At 38.7% G+C, this 23,398-nt stretch overlaps 1 protein-coding gene across 3 annotated transcripts in view; it reads left to right on the top strand.

Annotated features, from left to right (window-relative positions):
- The window catches only part of LOC138759023 (lysine-specific demethylase 4B-like), a 445,720-nt gene that overhangs the window by 185,827 nt on the left and 236,495 nt on the right, over nucleotides 1–23,398 (top strand). For 2 of the 3 annotated variants that reach the window (XM_069928806.1, XM_069928805.1), the window contains exon 8: nucleotides 9,594–9,731. In XM_069928806.1, coding sequence (XP_069784907.1) covers nucleotides 9,594–9,731 — 138 coding nt within the window. Of the gene's footprint in view, nucleotides 1–9,593; nucleotides 9,732–23,398 lie in introns of those variants that run through there. The other variant, XR_011354593.1, reaches the window with a different exon arrangement.

Here is a 23,398-nt window from a genome sequence, read left to right as displayed (position 1 = left end):
AGGGTGATAGTGGGCTTCCTTGCCTTGTTGATCTGCTTAAGTTAAATTGCTTTGATATATATCCATTTACTGTCACTTTCGCCAATGGTCCCATATATAATGCTTTAATCCAATTAATATATTTCTCTGGTAAACTGAATTTTTGCAATACTTTGAATAAATAATTCCATTCTACTCTGTCAAAGGCCTTCTCTGCGTCTAAAACTACTGCTACTGTTGGCGCTTTACTCCCTTCTACTGCATGAATTAAGTTAATAAATTTACAAATATTGTCTGTTGTGCGTCTTTTTTTAATAAATCCAGTTTGGTCTAGATTTACCATTTTAGGTACATAATCTGCTAATCTGTTTGCTAATAGTTTAGCTATTATCTTATAATCTGTGTTAAGTAATGATATTGGTCTATATGACGCTGGTGCGAGTGCTTTGTATTACTGTAATTATTGCTGTTTTACATGAATCTGGTAAGCTTTGTGTTTTGTCAATCTGGTTGATTACTTCCAGGAGGGGAGGAATTAATAAATCTTTAAATGTTTTATAGAATTCTATTGGGAATCCATCCTCTCCTGGTGTTTTATTATTTGGTAGCTTTTTTATTATCTCTTGTATTTCTACTATTTCAAATGGTTCTGTTAATTTATTTTGTTCCTCTATTTGTAATTTTGGTAGTTCAATTTTAGTTAAAAATTCATCTCTTTTGCCTTCTTTCATTTTGTTTTCAGTTTGGTATAATTGTTTATAGAATTCTCTAAAGTTTTCATTGATCTCCGTTGGATTATATGTGATTTGTTTGTCTTTTTTCCTTGATGCCAATACCATTTTCTTAGCTTGTTCTGTCTTAAGCTGCCATGCTAGAATTTTGTGCGTTTTTTCCCCTAGTTTATAATATTTCTGTTTTGTCTTCATTATGTTCTTCTCCACCTTATATTTTTGTCGTGTTTCATATTTTATTTTTTTTTATCTGCCAATTCTCTTCTTTTAGTTGTATCATCCTTCATTGCTAATTCTTTTTCTATATTTACTATTTCCCTTTCCAACTGCTCTGTTTCCTGATTATAGTCCTTCTTCATCTTGGTTACATAACTTATTATTTGCCCTCTAATGAACGCTTTCATTGCATCCCATAGTATAAACTTATCTTTCACTGATTCCGTATTTATTTCAAAGTACATTTTAATTTGTCTTTCAATGAATTCTCTAAAATCCTGCCATTTAAGTAGCATGGAGTTTAATCTCCACCTATACATTCTTGGAGGGATGTCCTCTAACTCTATTGTCAATATCATGGGTGAATGGTCCGATAATATTCTAGCTTTATATTCTGTTTTTCTTACTCTATCTTGCACACAAGCTGATAACAGAAATAGGTCTATTCTTGAGTATGTTTTATGTCTACCCGAATAATATGAATATTCCTTTTCCTTTGGGTGTTGTTCCCTCCATATATCCAAAAGTTGCATTTCTTGCATCGATTTAATTATAAATTTGGTTACTTTGTTCTTTCTGTTAATTTTTTTTCCCAGTTTTATCCATATTTGAATCCAAATTAAGGTTGAAATCCCCTCCTATTAATATGTTCCCTTGTGTATCTGCTATCTTCAAAAAAATATCTTGCATAAACTTTTGATCTTCTTCGTTAGGTGAATATACATTGATTAGATTCCAAAACTCCGAATATGTCTGACATTTTATCATTACATATCTCCCTGCTGGATCTATTATTTCCTCTTCTATTTTAATTGGTACATTTTTACTGATTAATATAGCTACTCCTCTTGCTTTTGAATTATATGACGCTGCTGTTACATGTCCTACCCAATCTTTCTTTAATTTCTTGTTCTCCAATTCAGTTAAATGTGTTTCTTGCACAAATGCTATATCATTTTTTTTCTTTTTTCAGGAAATTTAGCAGTTTCTTCCTTTTGATTTGGTTATGTATTCCGTTAATATTTAAAGTCATATAGTTCAACGCAGCCATTTCATACTTTGTTTATCTTCCCTTTCCTTATCTCCATCATCACCTTTCCTTCTTATCCATTTCTGCTTCCTTGTTTTGAACACTTTATAAGACAACATTTCTAAAACATCAAACATTTTCCTTATTCTCCTATTTAAAACTTCTTTAACCCCATTCTCCCCTCCCCCTCCTGAGTTGCCCTTTATCCCTTGTCGGGCAACCACATCTCCCCTCTCCATTTGGATTTGCAAATTCACTCGCAAACGTCAACTGATTTAGCAGTGACCGTACTCCTCCCTACCCAGCCCCCTCCGGAAAAGATTTCAATTTTCATATGTAACAAAGGTCACTCTTTTAATTCCCTCCTTATTCCCTCTATTCCCTTTCATTCCCTTATTAATTCTTATCTATACTCTATATATTTTCCTCTAAATACGGATACATTCATGTATACACACATATACATACATATATACACATACCCATATACACACATACATATAGCTCGTGGTCATTTTTACTCTCATTAGATGTCTTCATCTCTCTGCTTGTTTTGTAGTTGTTCTGCAAATTTTCGTGCTTCCTCTGGATCCGAGAATAGTCTGTTTCGTTGCCCTGGAATAACTATTTTAAGTACCGCTGGGTACTTTAACATAAATTTATATCCTTTTTTCCATAAGATCATTTTTGCTGTAATGAACTCCTTCCTCTTCTTCAGGAGTTCAAAACTTATGTCTGGATAGAAAAACATTTTTTGACCTTTGTATTCCAGTGGCTTTTTGTCTTCTCTTATTTTCTTCATTGCTTTCTCCAATATATTTTCTCTTGATGTATATCTTAAAAATTTTACTAAAATGGATCTTGGTTTTTGCTGCGGTTGTGGTTTCGGGGCTAATGTTCTATGTGCCCTCTCTATTTCTATTTCTTCCTGTAATTCTGGTCTTCCTCGGACCCTGGGGGTCCAATCTTTGATAAATTCTCTCATATTCTTGCCTTCTTCATCTTCCTTAAGGCCCACTATCTTTATATTATTTCTTCTATTATAGTTTTCCATTATATCTATCTTCTGAGCTAACAGCTCATGTGCCTCTTTAACTTTTTTATTAGATTCTTCTAATTTCTCTTTTAAGTCCTCTACTTCCATTTCTACGATTATTTCTCGTTCTTCCACATTTTCCACTCTTTTTCCTATCTCTGATATGACCATTTTTATTTTATTCATTTTTTCTTCTGCATTCTTAATTCTTCTTTTTATCTCATTAAATTCTTGTAATTGCCATTCTTTCACTGATTCCATATATTCTTTAAAAAAAGATATATCCACTGTCTTGCCTTTCTCTTCTTCCATTTCTTTCTGTTCTTCTTCTTCCTCTGGGTTGACCATCTGTTGTTTCCTTGTTTTCTTTTTACCCTCTTTTTTCTTGTTGTCGTTATTGTCTCTGTTCTGCACTTGCTGCTGTGTTGCAGGTGTCTCTCTCAGGTGTGGAGATCGACTCCGCAGCTGTTCCCCCCTCCCGTCAGTGTGTTTTTTTTCATGCGCGGTTGCGCACTTTTACTCGGCTCTACGAGCCATTTTTGTAGTCCCGAGCTCGGGACTTCCACTGACCTGAGGGAGTGGGCTTCTCTCTCCGCGGCGGGCCTCCTCGGACAGGTAAGGCCTTCACCTTCTTCTTCCGACATTCTTTCTTCTTCTCTTCTTCCCGTTGTTTTCAACTTTTCTTTCTTCGCTGCCATTTTCTTCTCACCTTTATTTTTACTTTGTTTTAAATTTTAATCTTGTACCTTTGTGTTTTGTGCGTTTTTTTTAAACTTTTCCGGAGAGGGCTGGAATTCCCTGACCGGCCACTACTCCATCACGTGACTCCTCCCCAGCTCCTATATCAGGTTGACAGAATAATGGCTGGTAACTTTGCCCACTTCTCAGAAAGTGCAGTTGCTGTTGTACCTTACTGACAAGTGAGTAGATGTTGAATATCCATGGTGGGCCGCTAGTTAAGTGAACTCCAAGGACTTTATTTCAAATTTATGGTTTTAATTTATTGCTAATGTGACAGAATATATAGAAATATTAATATACCAGTCTATCTTCCTTTTTTTAAAATTTTATTTAAAATTTTATGACATGAATAAAATAAAAATTACATTTAAAGAAATAATAAAATATAAGATAATAAAAATTAGAATACTACATCATTAAACTACACAAATTAACCCCCCCAATAATTATAACACAACATTAATCATCTAATTTAAAATTAGTCCAACCCTCGCCCCCCAAAATAAAGAGTGAAGAATTAATTAACAATGTTGTAAATAAAATAGAAAAAACCCCTTACAAAAAAAAGGGTAAAACTTAACAACAACAAAAAAAATTACTAACAACAAAAAAATATCAATACTAAAATAATACCCTTAAACATATATTTAAATCAAACATAATACATGTATTTAACAAATGAAATCCACTTTAAAACTAAGTTCAAATATTAAAGTCATATATCAACCACATATCTGTTATACAAAAAAATCATAATAATACATAAATACAGAATTTCCATTAATACCAAGTTTCCTTTATAATTTATCGAGAGAACAAAAACGTCCCTTAGAAAAACAATCAGATAAACTTTTTATTCCCTTCCCCTCCCCTTATATAAAAAAAAGAAAAAAAAAAGTTCAAACTCATAAAATTCTCCATATTCTTCATTTATAACATCTTCGAAATTAACTTAATTTTATTAAACTCTTCTCCCTCAATGTATTTGTACTTAATTTTCTTCTTTTTCTTCTTATCACCTTTCCCCTCATCTTCCTCTTCATCTAATTCAACATCCTCAATTTTTGACTTATTATCTTCTGTGACATCATCTTCTTAAAAAAGAAAAAAGAGAAACCCCCCCCCCAAAAAAGAGAAAAAAAAAGGAGAGAATAAAACCTCCTGATTCCCTCTCAATTACAATCAGAAAATAAAAAGAGTTTAAAAATAATTATTTATTTTAAAAAAATAATTAAAAAAAACCTTCACTTCTTAACCCAAAAATTAAAAAGAAAAAAAAACAGGTCGGAGGTCACAACTACCTCCTCCTGTTTAAACCGCCCAAAGCGGTAACTCCCCCAAAATATTGGGTGTGAGATAACTCACAGGTAGCTGATGACTTCTGGAAACTAGTGCCCACCCAGTTCCCTCTCCCAACTCCCATTTCATTAAACTATCATCATTATTTCAACTATTTAAACTCTTCTCAAAAAAAAAGATAAAAGATTTATTTTTTAAATCAACGTTACCACTTCGGTCACCATTGCTTCCATTTCTTTTAAAAAACTGGATCCCACCTTACATCTCTACTCTCTTTAGAGACCTTGAAGGACTACATCATTCCTGAAACTGCATGATTGGTAGAGGCTGAGCAAAGTCCATAACCTCTTTAGGATTGTCAAAGAACTTTGGCTAATTTCCATCCTAAAAAAATCTTCAGTACCGCAGAATACCTGAATGTTGCCTTATGTCTTTTTTTCCACAACCGTTCTTTCACAGAATTAAATTTGCGTCGTTGAAACATAATTTCTTGACTCAAATCTTGATAGAAGAAAACAGGATTATTCTGAACCATCAAAGGAGATCTATTTTGCTGGGCATTTCTAGTAACCGTACGTAAAATTGTCTCTCTGTCACAATAGTTTAAACAACGGATCAAAACAGATCTTGGATTCTGTCCTGAAAAAGATTTTCTTCTTAAAACTCTATAAGCACGTTCCAGTATTAAACCTTCAGGGAATTTATCCTGTCCTAACACTCGTGGAATCCATTCAGTAAAAAATTTTCTCGGATCTGGTCCTTCTATGCCTTCTGGCAAACCAACAATTTTCACGTTGTTCCGTCTAGATTGATTCTCCAAATAATCAACCTTTTTTGCTAAATTTTTATTTTGGATCTGCAATGTTTCAATTATTCTATTTTCATCTTGCAGTTGATCCTGTGCATCGACTAAACCTTGATCACACATTTCAAATCTTTCAATGGTTTCAAGCTTAAAAGCTCCATTAATGACTTCTGCCATCGCATTAATCTTGGAAATAAACAGGTTCACAAAATTAGCGAAGTGACTTGATACAGAATATATATTATCTTCAAGATCCTTAACAGACATTTCAACAGAAGTAGATTCAGGCATAATGGGGTCTTGCTGTTCCTTAGAGACCATGGGATCTTCTGTCCCTTCCCTTAATTTAGTATCTTTTCTAGCAGTTTGACTTTGTATAAAAATCCCTCTCAAAGTCCCCCCAGCAATGCCAGGAGACTGAAGATCAGAGTTATCTTTAATCATCTTCACTGAATCGATGTCTGGAAAAACTGTTGTAATTGAAGATGCATTTTGCAGCGCCACCACTGTAGCAGTCGAATGACAGCTCTTTAACTCTCCAGCTGGTGGCGCCCCAGTTGATTCAACTGTCAAAGACTGAGTAACAGCACTCACAGTGGCCGTTGTGTGAAATACTGGCACCCGTCCAGCTCTTTGGTCTGAAAGCTGTTGAATGCGACCTTCAAAGAGCCTCACCGGCTTAAAACGGAGCTTCAATGCCGAACTCTGCACGTCCTCGTCTGGATCCATTCTACGCTGAGTCCTGGCTTCTTGTAAACAAGTAGGCTCAGACAATTTCGGAAAATGTAGTTTTTTAACAGTCTGTTGATGTTTTCTTTTACCTCTTTTTTTTGCATATAAACCATTAGGCACTAATCCAACACCTCTTATTATTTATAAACTTTTAAAAGAACTTTAACGGGCACTTAAAGACAAAACAATAAATCAGAGTCAGGAGAGGTCTGGAAGGCACGCCTGTTCCCTACGCCATCTTGCCACGCCCCCCGGTCTATCTTCCTTCATGTATTTCCCAAGAGCAAGAATTTTACCTACTGACTCTTCAATATTATTCTCTTCAAACTATCGTACATTAAATTTCACTCTTGCCATTCCACATTTGCTGATATTTTACCTTTAAATCTGCCATCGTTATAACACTGTTCAAAAAAACTCATGCCTTTGCTTATAAATTTGTAAATCATCATCCTACTCCCATTATCAGTTTCTTTTCTCTTCCATAATCATTAGTTATCTTATAGCCTCTGGAATATATTCCCATTTTTTCCATAATGCCTTGGTTTGAAAATCATCAAGCCAAGTTTCAACCCATATTGGCTTTTCACCAAAATTGAGCAGCTTGTGACTGTAACCACCCCGAAAGATAAAATAGTAGCTTGGTTATTTTAATCATTTCAACATGCATTGCAGCAAAATGTCCAGATTTCCTCACACTGAGAACTTGCTTTGTGTAGCTTTCCTTCCTCGTACAGAATAGTAGTGAATTCCTGTCATACTGAAATACATCCTTCACTTCTGAATGGGTGGGAAGAAGATGATGGGAATTTTAATTGTAGACATACAGCATGGTAACAGGCCCTTTCGGCCCACGAGCCGGTGCCACCTAATTGACCTAAAACCTCTGGTATGTTTTGAAGGGTGGGAGGAAACCGGAGCCCCATGCAGACAAGGAATACAAACAAATCCCTTACAGATAGCATTGAATTTAAGTCCTGATCGATGGAGATGTAACAGTGTTGTGCTGCCCATGCAATATGATGTGCCAATAAAACTGTTTCTGGTTATGACAGTATTTGACGTTTCATTGCTGGAAAGAGTCTTAAGTTTGATCTGTAATTTTAGATGTTTCATCTGGTGGAACGAATGCGAAATTAACTTTTAATGTTAAATGGAGAGGTAATTGTGTATTTCTTTTTGGAGGTCTTTTGATTGCAGGAATGAGCTAAAGGTGACACCAGCTTAAATAAAATTACCATTGATATCGGGAAAGACTTGCGTATGGAGTAGACTTCTTGGTGGATTAATGGAGGTGAAAACCTTGAAATTGTTAAGAGGATTGCATTCTGAAATATTGGTTGGAAAGGGCAGTGGGTTGATGATGAGGAAGTTTTGAAGATAAAAGGCCTTTGACATACATGTTTAGTTTCTAATTCCTAGTCAGTTTGTTCACCTTTTTGTTTGCAGTACTATTTTAATAATATATCAGTAGATAACTCCTTGGTGCTGTGGAAATGTCAGTAACTGATCCGCAAACATCACCCTGATCTTGTGCAGCTGAAAATTCCTGACATACTGAAAATTTAGAAAGCTAAGATCTTTAATGTTAGTGTTGGCTACTCTTTCGCTGTCGGTTAATTGTGTAATTTCTTGTTATTCCTGTGTCCATTTTGGATCAACTTGCACAGCCTTCCTTACCTGTGTGTAATTGAAGATTCTGGTGCACATGCTGCTATTTATAATTGTTATGATCAACGTCATTCAGGCATTTTTGCTTTAAATAATGTGTTTTGGTTTTCATAACGATTGCTGATGAGCTTTCTCATGATCTACTTCGGAATTGCAAAGTCTGGCAGTTCAGCTTATGTGTGGCACTTTGGAAATGATGAGATTGTCATTGGATCCCTAGGTTAATGAGACATCCCTTCAGATATTAATGTAACTACCCTGCACTTGGGCTCAGGAAATATTTTCCATCCAATTTTATTAATGATGTCATCAGTTTTTTTTCCTGTTGAAAATGCATTGAAGAATTGTTGTTAACTTGAATCCCACAGAGTCTGGTTAAAAAATGACAATAGAAGTACTAGTACATCTTTTAATTAATCCTATAATAAAATGAAAAATCACAGGCAATCCAGCAAAGTTATACACGTTATTTCAAATTGCATCTGAATTTCACTCTTTTGTGTGAGTTATGCAATTCAAGACAGCAGCTGGAATGTCCTGGAGCAATGAAAACTTTGGTTTTAATTCTTCTGGGTGGTGACGATGGGTGTTAGCACGCTTGCCTTCATCTGTCAGGGAATTGAGTACAGGAACAGGGGCATCGTGTTGCAACTATACAAGATGTTGGCGAGACTGCACTTTTAGAGTATCGTGCACAGATTTGATCACCCAGTTATAGAAAAGATATGATTAAGCTGGAAAGGGTGGAATAAGGATTCATGAGAATGTTACAGGGATTGGGAGGCTTAAATTATAAGGTGAAGCTGGATAGGCTGGGACTTTTCTTCCTGGAGTAGAGAAAACAAAATAGAGCACTCATTGAGATTTATCAAATGAGAGGCATAGATAATTATTTAGAATCTTTTTCTGATGATCGGGGAAAGGACAATGATTTAAGGTGAAAGGGGAAAGATTTAAAAGACCTGAAGGTGGTGAGTGTATGGAATAATTTGCTCAAGGAAGTCGTAGAAGCAGGGACAATTAGAATGTACAAAAGAGATTTGGACAGATACATGGATGGGAAAGGTTCAGATGGATATAGGTCAAATGCAGGCAAATGGGACTAATGTGGTCAGCCCTGACAAGTAGGGCCAAAAGGCTTCTGTTTCCATAGTAACTGACTATATTAACATACCCATAATTATTTTTTTACCTCACCATTTGGAACAGTGGGAAATCTGATTTTATTTTACTTTATTTTATTTTATCTGAAATTATTTTACCCCACTGAGCACTGCTGGAATCTGTGATGGTTGATCGATGTAGTTTATTACTGGCATCACAATCTTCAGCTTGTTTGTTTTTTTACTGCAGATTACACAAGAGGCTGGAGAGTTTATGATCACTTTTCCCTATGGCTATCATGCTGGTTTTAACCATGGATTCAATTGTGCAGAATCTACCAACTTCGCCACACTTCGCTGGATTGATTATGGGAAAATGGCTACTCAGGTAAGGCAGATGTGATCTGCTTGTAATCCTGTTATTTAGGGTGGTTGTTTGTTGAACGTTAAATCTCGTTGTTCAGTCAGTGATTATCAAAACACCATGCCAAGGAGATTCAGTAATTTGTAGTTTTCCTCCTTCACATCTCATCCACGGTCTCCCTAATTTCTCCCATCTTTCTCTCTTCACAATTCTATGGCCTCTGAATGAAAAAGATAGAAATCCTTGAGATTTAGCAAGCGGTTGATGCAGGGTGTGCCCACAATGCTTTCCTTTCTGTGAAATTTACCCAACAGTCTGTGCATTAGTTGGGAACAAGAGGTGTACTCCAGCAGCAATGGTCATGCAGACTAATAATGAGTGGTATGAAAACTGGATCATTTATTTTCAATCCTCATCAGAAGTATTTGAAATGTCTTTTCATCTTCCAGATGATTATTATTAATGGCAATTCTGTACTTTGCTGTTCAGAGTAATAAAGGGTATTCACTCCGTTAGTCAATCTGGGAAATGGAGAAGCCCACTACTTGGATGTCGATTTGCTGAAATGCTTCAATTATATTAGCCAATAGAAATACAGGATTAAAAGGTGTCTCATGATCAATTTGAAATATTGTTCACTCATTGTATTATTTGACTATTTGTTTTCGTGACTCTGTTTATTGGGCTACTTAATTTTAAAAAGAAAAATAAATTTTAAAATTTGAAAGTTAATGGATGTGTGAATGCATTTCAAGATTACTGATAAAGCCTTTCACAATACAAACTTGAGAAATTTTGCAGATGCTGAGGTCGAGGGCAAGACACAAGTGAGATGGAGAAACTGGTACTCCTCCCCTCACCTCTTGCTCTTCTTCTCCCCCTCCCCCATCTTGTAATTCAGTCATCTGCCTGTTTTAGCTGACAACTGACGAAGGGCCCAGACCCAAAATATTGGTTACCCTTGATTTCCAATGGATGTGTGACCTGCTGAGTTTCTGCAGCATGTTTGTATTTTGCACAATACAGTACTTTTCAGTGAAAACATTTACATAAATTACTTCGTCCTTTTGGATTTAAATGTCTGGATGAGTCTGGCTCTGGAAGTAAGAATCTTCACTCCAAATTACTTAGTGTAATGAAATGGCGCGACTGACCTGAATGAATCCAGTCCTAAGCAGCTGTAGTATGTGAATGGGAGCAAATTAGATTTCTCATTTCACCATTACCCTAGAGACTCAAGTTTCTTGTTTAATAGATTTCTATTAAGTTTGTAAAATGTAAAGTACAATCTTGAAAAAATTTGATTTAAAACTATTGGAAATAAAGCAGAAAGCAAAACCAGATTTTTTTTTACCATGAAACAGCTTGTTAAAAGCAAGATTATTGATGAAAGGAAGAGCAGATTTGTGAAAAAAGTTAGTCCGAATTTGTACATAGAATATTAATGCCATTGGCATAGCCAAAACTGGGTGTTCATATCTAATTAGACTTGATTGCCGCTTTGAATTGCTGCAGTCTACGTGGGGAAGGTGCTCTCAGAGTGACGTTAACGTCTGAGAATTCTAGTCAGGATGGTGAGTAACTTGGAATGGATGATATTCTCATCTGCTGGCTGCCTGTTCTTCATTGTGGTTCCAAGGTTAAGGGGCACCATTGAGTGAGTTACCAGAATATATCATAAATATTTCACAATGTAGCCATAGTCAGAGCAAAGTTGCATGGGGGAATGATGTTAATTTTGAAAGCAGTCAGATTTTTTTTTCCTCTAGATGGTGCTAATTCTCTTGAATGTTGATAGAACTGCACTTTTTGTAAAGCAAATAAAAACCAGAATGTCCTCTAGAAACCTGGAGGCATGACACTTGCCATGGATGCTCAGTGTCCTACCTGCTTCTAGAGCCACATTGATACATTATTTTGACATTTTAGACTTTTGAGTTTGTGTCATCACCAACTGTGTTAATGGTAATAGAATTGAATGCTAAGAGGAGGTTTGAACACTCTTGTTTGGGGTGCTCATTGCCTTGCATTGGAGTAAATACTGTGCAATTATTAGTAATCCTCCCACTTCTGATCTTGTGATGGAGAAATGATTGGTGAACCCACTCAGCTCAGTAGGGTTGAGAACATAGCACTAACGAACTTCTAGTTAGTGGCCCTTGGAAAGCTGTACAAAGCTTTTCAAAGTCCCCTGATATTGTCCATGCTTTTGGAGTACACTAACTGTTGAAATTGAATAAGAAGTTGGTCAAAGAGGAAAAGCATTGAAATATTTGAGAAAAGGGCAGCAAAGTGGGATCTCTAGAGACCTTGACACCTACATCCATGGTGAAATTTGATGTATGCCCTGCCACTGATCTGAAGTGACAAGTAGATCAATAAAGCTGCATTGATGGGATGGAAGAGAAAGGGAGAAAAACAACTATTTAAGTTACACTTTACGGGAAGAAACTGTGCTACTCGGACAAACACTATCTGAACACTGCCAGATTTTGGGTCACAGTGGGTAGCTTCCAAGGCATTAAGCTAAATGAAGCATGAGAGCTCAGGAGAAACATGTAGTGTTAACAGTAGCTCTGAAACAAATGATGGGGAAGAGAATAGATTAATATTCACAAATTGTACTTTGGAGACAGTGAAATTGAAGGATGTAAAATCTTAAGTATGTGAGGTAGGAAAAGTAGGAAATGTTTGAGTACCATTAAGGTGTGTGGCCCAAAAATATTATACCTGTTCAAGGACCTGATGAATATAGATTCAACGAAGAGGTTCTGACATCGTTGGGAGTACTGAGGTGCTGTAAGACAATCAGAACTGGAAGTTAAATGAACTGGATTATGATGTCTGCAGAAAGATTCCGAGAATGGTGAGGGAGGTAAGTGGTGATGGCTTTGACTGAAGTTGAAATAGCTTCCATGATTGAAGATATAATAGAATGGAAGATAATCAGGCAGTGGAGACTTTGAAATACAATTAAAAGTTATTTTTTTAAAAATTTAAGTTTTGTAGGGGCTATGTGCAGGATCTCTTAATAATTGTGAAATGGCAAATTGAATAAGTCAAAACATTAAGAAAATGTGTATCACACAGAGTGATTTTAAGTTGGGATTTCAACTTTCAGGTGAGCAGACTCATCTGAAAGGTACTGAATTTAGAATAGTACTTTGTAACAATATTGGAATAAACGAGACAATGCACTGAGCTAGATTTAGTAATGAGGAATCTGATTTGGTTAACAGCCTAATGATGTGAAAAGGTTGCAATTATAATATGATAAAGTTGCAGTGTTGTGCAAAACAACAAACAAAATTGGATTTGATAAAGGCTGAATAAATCACAGTAAACAGGAAAAACTGTGCTTTTACCATTAGCATCAGATTATTAGAATAAAGAACTAATGCAATGTCGAACCAGTTTATATTTTTTTCTTATGACAGCAGCTGGCTCATTGAATCTTTACTCATTCAGAGGAATCCTTTCTCTCCACTAATTTTCCTTGTAACCCATTGTCTCGCATTCCCCTCAACTCCTCACTGATTCTACCTCTCAACTTCTAAGAGCAATCTGTTCTATATTCAGTAGAATTTAGATACTTAATGTGTTGTTTCCCCAGTAATGAATTATAATGTAGAATTTTTGCTGGTTTGAGAGTTCAGTTTGAGTGGGCGTGCATAAAAATCAGGACTGGCCTTTCGGTTGCAAGTTTGGAATACTTTTTTGCAAGGAGCAAATGTTGCTTGGTCATTTACAAGAGGAGCAGATGGGGCTAATATGAATTGTCTCATCTAAAAGTTAACACTCCAGATGCTGCAGCCATCAGTGTGTCTGTCTAAATATTTGTCAAGTCTGTGGAGTGCCAAGTGAACCCCAAATCTTTTGCGCTTCAGGCAGCGGTGATCCGGGATGTTGACGACAGGCAGAGTTGTAAGCTGCTCTGACTTCCAGAAATACATAAGATAGGAAATGCTGGAAGGTCGAAGATCAAAATTCATGTAATTTACACTCTATCACATTGAGAATGGAGTTATTGACTAATCATGGCAAAGCATTTCTGTTGTTATTTTGGAACGGTTCAGTCATTTCTACTTCTGAAACATGCTACATTTATTATTGCTTCAAAATTATTCACACTTTGAATGCTATTTCCTGAAGAACTCCAACCAACCTGGCATCAAATAAACAATGTATTGTCTGCTTTAATAAGGGGTTTGTGTATCGTGCTCATGACATCGGGGATGGGATTCAGAGCACATCCCTTCTGCATTCTCTGCAGAGGAAAAAAGCCATTGGAACTTTTCAGACTAAACCAAGATTTAAATTAAAAAGTTGCAGATGGAGTTCAATCTGGAAAAGTGTGATCTTATGCAGTTTTGAAGGTCAAACTTGAAGGCATAGTACATGGTTAATGGCAGGATTCTTAATAGAATGGAAGAACAGAGGGACCCTGGGGCCCAAATCCATAGATCTCTCAAGGTTGCAGCACAGGTTGACAGAGTTGTTAAGAAAGCATATGGAATGCTGGCTTTTATTAGTCTGGGGATTGGGTTCCTGTCACGTTGTAAAGTTGCAGCTCTATAAAATTCTTGTTAGACAAAACATGGAATATTGTGTTCAGTTCTGATCACCTCATTACAGGAAGGATGTGCAGCCATCAGTGTGTCTGTCTAAATATTTGTCAAGTCTATGGAGTGCCAAGTGAACCCCAAATCTTTTGCGCTTCAGGCAGCGGTGATCCGGGATGTTGACGACAGGCAAAGTTGCAAGCTGCTCTGACTCCCAGAAATACATAAGATAGGAAATGCTGGAAGGACGAAGATCAAAATTCATGTTATTTACACTCTGCCACATTGAGAATGGAGTCATTGACTAATCATGGCAAAGCATTTCTGTCGTTATTTTGGAACGGAGAAGGTGTAGAGGAGATTTATCAGGATGTTATCTAGATTGGAAAATGTCTTCTTTGGCAAGGTTAACCGAGCTCGGACTTTTCTCTTTGGAGTGAAGAAGGATGAGAGGTGACTTAATAGAAGTCTACAAGTTTGAGAGGTGGACAGCCAGCAACTTTTTCCTGGGATAACAGTAGCAAATACCAGAGGACTTCTGTGCATACGGAGGGGTGGAAAGTTTAAGGGAGGCGTCATGAGTAAGTTTTTTTTTACACAGCGTATTGGGTGTCTGGAATGTATTGCCACAGGTGGAGACTGGTACAGTGGGGAAATTCAAAAGGCTCTTAAACAAACAACCACATGGATGAAAGAAAAATCAAGGGTTATGAGGTAGGGAAGGCTTAGGTTTTTCAGTTCATCTATATAGATCAGCACAACGTCGAGAGCCGAAGGGGCTGTACTATGCAGTAATGTTCTATGTTCTAAATTAGGATTTAGGGCAGCATGGTTAGTATAGCAGTTAGTAAATTATTGTAGCATGCCAACCTGGGTTTGAATCACAACACTGTCTGTACATTCTCTCCATGACTGCATAGGTTTCCTCTGGGTGCTCCAGTTTCCTCCCACATTCCAAAGACGTGCGGGGTTAGTTGGTCGATTGGTCACATGGGTATATTTTGGCAGCGTTTACTCATGGGCTGAAGGACCTGTTCTGTGCTATATTTCTCAAAATAAAATAACAAGACTAGTCCTTGAATACGAATACAGTCCTAAATGCAGGCCAGAGCAAACCATGCTCTGGAAATGACAAATGAATCTTTGGAAGCAGTTTTGCAATCTCCTAATTAACTTTAGAATCTTCCTAACTTTCAGATATTCAAAGCATATTAATTAAGAATTTTGAAATTGATTACTTTTAATTAAAACCATTTGCTTGAAAACACTTGGATGCAATTGTGTTCCTTCATTTAGATGTTTTGTGGACATAACCCTGGCATTTAAATTTTTAAAAATTTAGACGTACTGCACAGTACAGGCCCTTTCAGCCCAATTACACTCAATTGACCTACAAGCCACAGTAACATTTTGAATGGTGGGAGGAAACCGGACCCCACAGAGGAAACCCATACAGACACAGGAGAACATATAAACTTCTTATGGACAATGTGGGATTCAAACTCTGGTCCCAATTCCTGACACTAAAACAGTGTTGCGCTAGCGTGGTATGTGCTGGGAATTTCCCCAGGTTCGGGCTCTATTGCTGGGTTTTGGAATTTGGCAATTGAGCCCAGTCAGGAATTTGCTGGTGGAACGAGGCCAACAGTTTTATGGCTTCCACCTTCAGGAGGGAGTCATAAACTTGTTTGGCTGGTGCTGGCACTTATTATATTGGTAATTTCCTGCAAATTCTGGTCCAAGTCTTTACAATGCTCGTTTTATTTTAACTTGCTTCATTGTGAATGTAAGCAGTGGTAGAAATAAAATTGAAGATGAATTCCACAGGAGAAACCAAGATGAATTTTTATGTAGATTTTGATCAGAAGTGTTAATCATTTGAGATATTAAATGATGAAGACTAAAACATTTGAAACTCTTTCCATTCTTTGGAATATTTGGATTATGAAATGGTCAGGGGGTGGGTGAAGGAGAGGATCACAGGCTAGCTGGTAGGAAGTTATCGCTGGATACACGTAGGAAGGTAGAAGTGAAAAAATCTGAGATAATGGGTGACAGCGTAGCTCTCTGATAAGAGAGGGAAGAGAGAAAGGGTTCCCCAACCCTTTCTCTCTTCCTCCACCCCCCCAACCTTTTTATTTAGGGGCCTACCTGGTTTTCATCATGTCTTGATATAGGGCCTAGGTCCAAAATGTTACCATTTATTCCCTATGAATGTTGGGTGACCTGCTGAGTTTCTCCAGCATGTTTGTTTATTGCATTTGTCCCCAGCATCTGCAGACTTTCTTGTTTAACTCCTTCATTGAGATCCTAGGGGAGAACCCTTGGGTATGTCACCAGATCTGGTAAAGTCTAGCCTCCACCTAGAGTTGCTACGGTACAACTCCAAATATCCGAAATCGGATTCTCCAAAATCCTCATTTATCTCAAATTTTTTCAGGACCGAACTGACCTCACAAGTTGGAAAAAAATTTACTCAACATGAAATTAGAATGACGATTGTCCTTGTTTCAGGTAACTCCCTCCCTCTCTCTTTCCATTTCTTCTTCACCTTCCCCTCTCATACTTGGGGCCTCAGTGGGAGGTGTTGGTGATCGGCGGTGGGCAGCATTTTTTTGATGAGAACTAAACATTGTTTTAATGCTTAAAAAGTCTTCCCTTGTTTGTTGTTATCTTAATGCTGTCACAAGTGATTTGCTGTTGCTCCTGGGCTGTTTTTTAAAAAAAAAGGACCAATTCTCTGATCCGAAATGGGCCCGGTCCTGACCCTTTTGGATAATTGGAGTTGTACTGTATTTTCCACCTAATAAAATAAGTTGGCCTGATAGCTAGCAATGGCTTTGACAAACACATTACTGTTTCTGCTTCTCTTGAAGAAGGGCTCAGGCCTGGCATGTCAGCAATATAATCTTTGTCTCCCACGGGGTGCTGAAAGACTGGCTTATTTGCTTCAGCATTTTGGTGTGTTTTTTTACTTCAATCGCAGCATCTGCAGGCTTTCGTGTTTCACTCTAATTGTTTTCTTTGTGGCACATTGCAGCTCGTGCCTGCCTCCTCAGATAAATGTTGGCTGGTTTTACAAAGTCATAATTTTACATTGTTGACTTCCAAAGTAAAGAATTCACATTACTGAGCATTTTTTCCCCCTCCCGTCTGGCATTGATTCATCCTTATTAACAGGTCTGGAAATTCTGTTCTTATCAGCAGTTAACTTCGTTTTGTGTGGGTAAGTTCTTGGTCTTGATTTTCATTGTCACAAAAGTACATTTGGAGTAGTTTGCAATCCCTGTATTGAAAAGACTTGCAAATGTAGATAGTTTGAGCGCAGATGCATTCACTGCAGAGCATTCCAAAAATACTGAGAGATAATAACTTTTAGTGCCGTCTTTCAATGGAATGCTAATAACCACTGCTGAATCAATGGAAAGTCTGGCATTAGTTGTGATTGCAATCCAGCTATCAATGCTGCAAACAAGTGCATAATATGGTCTGAGCATTAGTTTTTGTTCACTTAAAAGAACCTTCTCATTTGGAGTATTTATTTCTGGAGGTAATGCTATGTTTTGAATTCTGTTCTGTTTAAAAAAAAAACCGTGAATACAAATTTATATTCTATTTCTTCTGTCCTTTTTTTTCCACATTACAATCCCTGAGATGAAACCCTATCTTGAAGAAAGGCCAATAAAGTTTTATTCAGGCAATTTGATGATGGGGTAGAGTGGTTCTCTAAATTGCTTGACGATCTGTAGGAATGTGTGATTAACTGTAGGAGGGGGGCTGAGCAAGAATGGAGTTAAATTGTTGGTTTTTTTTATTGTGATAAATGATACCATCTCTTGCAGACTAGTTCTGCTCAAAACTTTGCAATAGCAGTCGCAAGAACACAAGGAGCAGGATGAGGACATCAGGGCTCTTCAAGACTGCCCAAAGATTTAATACAAATCAGGTCTGATCTTTGGTTTCAGCTCATCGCCTTGTGCCATTTCTCCATTGCTCTCTATTCCACAATCTATCAAATGCTAATTAATCTCCATTTTAAGTTCTTCTAATGCTCCAATTTCCCTGTTAGGGAGAGAATTCTAGTGATTCACCACACTCAATTAAAATAAATTTCTAAGTAACTTTGATTTAAACGACTGGCCCCTTATCTGAAGATGGTAAGCAAGAAGAGATCATTACCAGGGTGAAGGGGATCCTTGATGATACTGGCTGTTTTCTTGATGCAGCCAGATTTCTTCAGTGGATGGATGGGAGGGTTAGGGTTAGGAACCTGTGGTGGACTATCATGGGCACTCGAACTACAAATCATTGCCATGATCCAATCAGTCAGTATACTTTCCACAGAACATACCTGTCAAAGTTTGGTAGAGTATTCATTGACAATCTTCTTAGATTTTTTAGAAAGTTGAGGTATTGGTAGGCCTCCTTCATGGTTTCCGTGATGTGCTGGCTCCAGGAGTGGTCTTCCAAAATATGGACTCCCAGGAATTGAAGGTGTTAACCGTCTCACTGTCATCTTGCCAATTAAGTTAGGTGTGTACCGGTAGTACTTTATCCTCCTTAATGAGATGGAAATGCAAGAAAATAAGCGAAGTAGGAGAAGGAGCATAGTGTGAGAGATAATAGAATATAGGAAGTAAAGTTAGTATGAATGAAATAAAGAATAATAGACTAGACTAGAGGAAGTTAAGTAAGTGCTGAGTAGGAGTGCGAGGAAGGGTTACTCAAGTATAATAGAATAAGGGTCTTATAGTGATAGAAAGAATTAGCAAATTCTGCATATAATTAATAAGTCCTGGGGGTTGAGATGTGTGAATAAGAACAAAGGCAGATTCATGAATAAGGACAATGACATGATGGGACCCAGACAGGATACCCCATGGTCTTTCAAGTTTGAGAAACTGCACGCAGGCAGACAGAATTACCAAATCCCAAACCAATTCAGGAGGCAGGAGAATGTTAAGGGGGTGAGGGTACCTCTACACTGAAATAAACTGTATAAAAGTTGGGTGAGCCCCAGTATATGTGTGTGTATTCCCAGGGTAAGGGGAAGCACCCAACTTTGCACTGTTGTGCAATAAATGTTCTTTGTTCTCAATTTTTGTCTTCTGTTTCTCACAATAGCCTTCTGGAAATCAAAGTAATCATCTGATATAGAGAAGGCCACAAAGGGAGCACTGGATGCAGTAGATCACTCCTGCGGATACAGAAGTGAAGTGTTGCTTTACTTGAAAAGATTGTTAAGGGTCTCTGGCTTTATCCTACCCTTAATTTGGTCTATTTGTCGTCTGAGTCCAGCGTGTTCGTTAAATGAAGTGATAGGAGAATCAGTTTATTACACAGCATAAGAATAAAGTTTAACAGAGCTCTGGTTCAGTCGTTAGTTCATAGGTCACCTTCTTCTTCTTTGGCTTGGCTTCGCGGACGAAGATTTATGGAGGGGGTAAAAAGTCCACGTCAGCTGCAGGCTCGTTTGTGGCTGACAAGTCCGATGCGGGACAGGCAGACACGGTTGCAGCGGCTGCAGGGGAAAAATGGTTGGGGTTGGGTGTTGGGTTTTTCCTCCTTTGCCTTTTGTCAGTGAGGTGGGCTCTGCGGTCTTCTTCAAAGGAGGTTGCTGCCCGCCAAACTGTGAGGCGCCAAGATGCACGGTTTGAGGCGATATCAGCCCACTGGCGGTGGTCAATGTGGCAGGCACCAAGAGATTTCTTTAGGCAGTCCTTGTACCATTTCTTTGGTGCACCTCTGTCACGGTGGCCAGTGGAGAGCTCGCACAGTGAGCTATTCCCCAAGACTGACCTCTACTGTCCAGTCTCTACAGTTTATATAGCTCAACCTTATCATACAGAACAAAAGTTGGCTTCCTTTGCTAGATTTCATTATCATACAGAACAAAAGTTGGCTTTCTTTGCTAGATTTCTTGCATAAGATTTATCACAAGTAATTTCCTGCTCTCCAGATATCTGGGGTGTAGAGCTCCCATCTTAATCCTCAAGGCCAGAATATCCTGTTGTTTTGATCAGAAATCAATTTCATACCCCAGATATTTCTAATTGTTTCTTTGTTCTCATTTGGCCATGTTCTTCTGTTCTACTCAACACCTCCTTCTGCCTTCTTACTGAGTTATTCCATTCTCTTTGTTTCTGACAGTCTCTGTCAAGATTCTCTTTGTTCTTGTCTGGCCATCGGCTCCTGTGCTAATCAACACCTCCTTTTGCCTTAACCTTCCTACTAAATTGTTTCATACATATCCTCTCTTTTGTATTTTGGGAGCAGGCAATTCTAAATCTACTGTAATCAGCCAACTTTGCTACATGCTGTGGCTGCCCCTTACTTACATTACTCTTTCCCTTCACCATGAGGTAAATATTAAATTGTTACATAGTACTGGATTCATGTATACAAACTGAATAGTACATAAGCATATATTCTACATATTTTCTATGATTCTTTGGCTTGGCTTCGCGGATGAAGATTTATGGAGGGGGTAAATGTCCACGTCAGCTGCAGGCTCGTTTGTGGCTGACAAGTCCGATGCGGGACAGGCAGACACGGTTGCAGTGGTTGCAGGGGAAAATTGGTTGGTTGGGGTTTGGTGTTGGGTTTTTCCTCCTTTGCCTTTTGTCAGTGAGGTGGGCTCTGCGGTCTTCTTCAAAGGAGGTTGCTGCCCGCCAAACTGTGAGGCGGCAAGATGCACGGTTTGAGGCGATATCAGCCCACTGGCGGTGGTCAATGTGGCAGGCACCAAGAGATTTCTTTAGGCAGTCCTTGTACCTTTTCTTTGGTGCACCCCTGTCACGGTGGCCAGTGGAGAGCTCGCCATATAACACGATCTTGGGAAGGCGATGGTCCTCCATTCTGGAGACGTGACCCACCCAACGCAGCTGGATCTTCAGCAGCGTGGACTCGATGCTGTCGACCTCTGCCATCTCGAGTACTTCGACGTTAGGGATGCAAGCGCTCCAATGAATGTTGAGGATGGAGCGGAGACAACGCTGGTGGAAGCGTTCTAGGAGCCGTAGGTGATGCCGGTAGAGGACCCATGATTCGGAGCCGAACAGGAGTGTGGGTATGACAACGGCTCTGTATACGCTTTGTGAGGTTTTTCAGTTGGTTGTTTTTCCAGACTCTTTTGTGTAGTCTTCCAAAGGCGCTATTTGCCTTGGCGAGTCTGTTGTCTATCTCGTTGTCGATCCTTGCATCTGATGAAATGGTGCAGCTGAGATAGGTAAACTGGTTGACCGTTTGGAGTTTTGTGTGCCCGATGGAGATGTGGGGGGGCTGGTAGTCATGGTGGGGAGCTGGCTGATGGAGGACCTCAGTTTTCTTCAGGCTGACTTCCAGGCCAAACATTTTGGCAGTTTCCGCAAAACAGGACGTCAAGCGCTGAAGAGCTGGCTCTGAATGGGCAACTAAAGCGGCATCGTCTGCAAAAAGTAGTTCACGGACAAGTTTCTCTTGTGTCTTGGTGTGAGCTTGCAGGCGCCTCAGATTGAAGAGACTGTCATCCGTGCGGTACCGGATGTAAACAGCGTGTTCATTGTTGAGGTCTTTCATGGCTTGGTTCAGCATCATGCTGAAGAAGATTGAATATAAGCATATATTCTACATATTTTCTATGATTAATTAATTAACCCCTATATTCCCTTTTAGTCTCATGAAAATGAGACCAACCACCAGTTAACTTATGGGACCAAGACCTCAGGAGTTTTTGCAAGGACCGGCATTTCCTACCCCTTGTTAAACTTAACCTCACAAACTTGGCCATTATGAACACACTTCAGTCCAGTGGGGGCCCTAACACAGTGTTCAGGAACATCAGTCCAATCCGCAAAGTACTGTTTCGGTTCGTTATGGGCCTCCCAGGCTGACCACAAACACTTTGTACAGTTGTTTCCTTCTCCAGATGCTTCAAAGGCTAGGAACAACATCACTCATAGTCCCCACATAGTGTCTATCACAGTCCCCTAAATTCTGTTGACTTCAATATAGAAATATCACTTCAAATACTGAAATACAGTCACCGTAATCCAATAGTCTCTTTAAAGGGACCCGTTCAAAAGTTCTTAGTCCGTGGTTTCTTCACAGAGTCCCAGCCATCTCCGTTCGAATCTGTTCCAGTGTCCGTGTTGGTGGGTCCGTTGCTGTTCACTCACTCCAATGATACCACGTCTCGCCTTTTCCCAATAGTCGAACTGCATGGGACGTCCTCTCCACCACTCTGTAGGGTCCTGTCCACCTGGGCTCTGACCACTTTCTCTTGATCACCTTTAGCAGAACCCACTCCATGGCTGATGGTATTGGGATTTCACCTTTCCGTTCGGTACTTGTAACCTGTTGTGAAAAAGCTGATACCAGAGCCGTTAATTTATCATAATAAAGCTTACATTTCATTGGACTTACCTCTTCCTTTGTGGTATGAATCCCGGATCCAGGTCCCGTAAACTGGTGCCCTGTTTGTAGTTCATACAGAGTAGATCCTGTCACATAACTTACCGAACTCCTTATTGACATCAATGCCAGGGGCAGCGCATCCACCCAATTTAATTTGGTCCGTGCCTGTACTTTCCCGATCTTACCTTTTATTGTTTGGTTCATTCTCTCCACTTTTCCTTGGGATTGTGGATGATACACCATCCAAAGGCATGTTTTAACCCTAACATTGCTTTTACCTCCTGTAAATCTTCATTCTTAAAATGACTTCCATTATCTGACCTGATCTTCCTAGGAAACCCATGTATAGGAATGTACTGCTTGATTAGGAACTTAATTACCATCTTTGCATCTTCTCTTTTGGCAGGGATTGCTTCCAGCCAACCTGTGAACACATGTACTGCTATTAAGAGGTATCGATAGCCACTTGCCCTCTCAATCGTGTCCGTGTAATCAATTACAATTTCCTGCCCTGGAAACTTAGGCAACGGAAACTGTCCTTCATGCGGCTTCAGTCGCCTTGACATTGAAAGTTACACCTTACACTCTCTGATATGATTCTCCACCATCGCCGGCAGGAAGGGGTTCCACCAATGTATCAAATACCTTATCATCTGTTTCTTCCCACAGTGGGTTAACCCATGCGCCTCCTCCAGGAGGGGTTTCATGAGTCCAAATGGTAATACTGGCCTACCG

The sequence above is a fragment of the Narcine bancroftii genome, chromosome 3 (assembly GCF_036971445.1).
Source record: "Narcine bancroftii isolate sNarBan1 chromosome 3, sNarBan1.hap1, whole genome shotgun sequence".
In the NCBI taxonomy this organism is placed as follows: domain Eukaryota; kingdom Metazoa; phylum Chordata; class Chondrichthyes; order Torpediniformes; family Narcinidae; genus Narcine; species Narcine bancroftii.
This window is presented reverse-complemented; position numbering and strand designations above follow the sequence as displayed.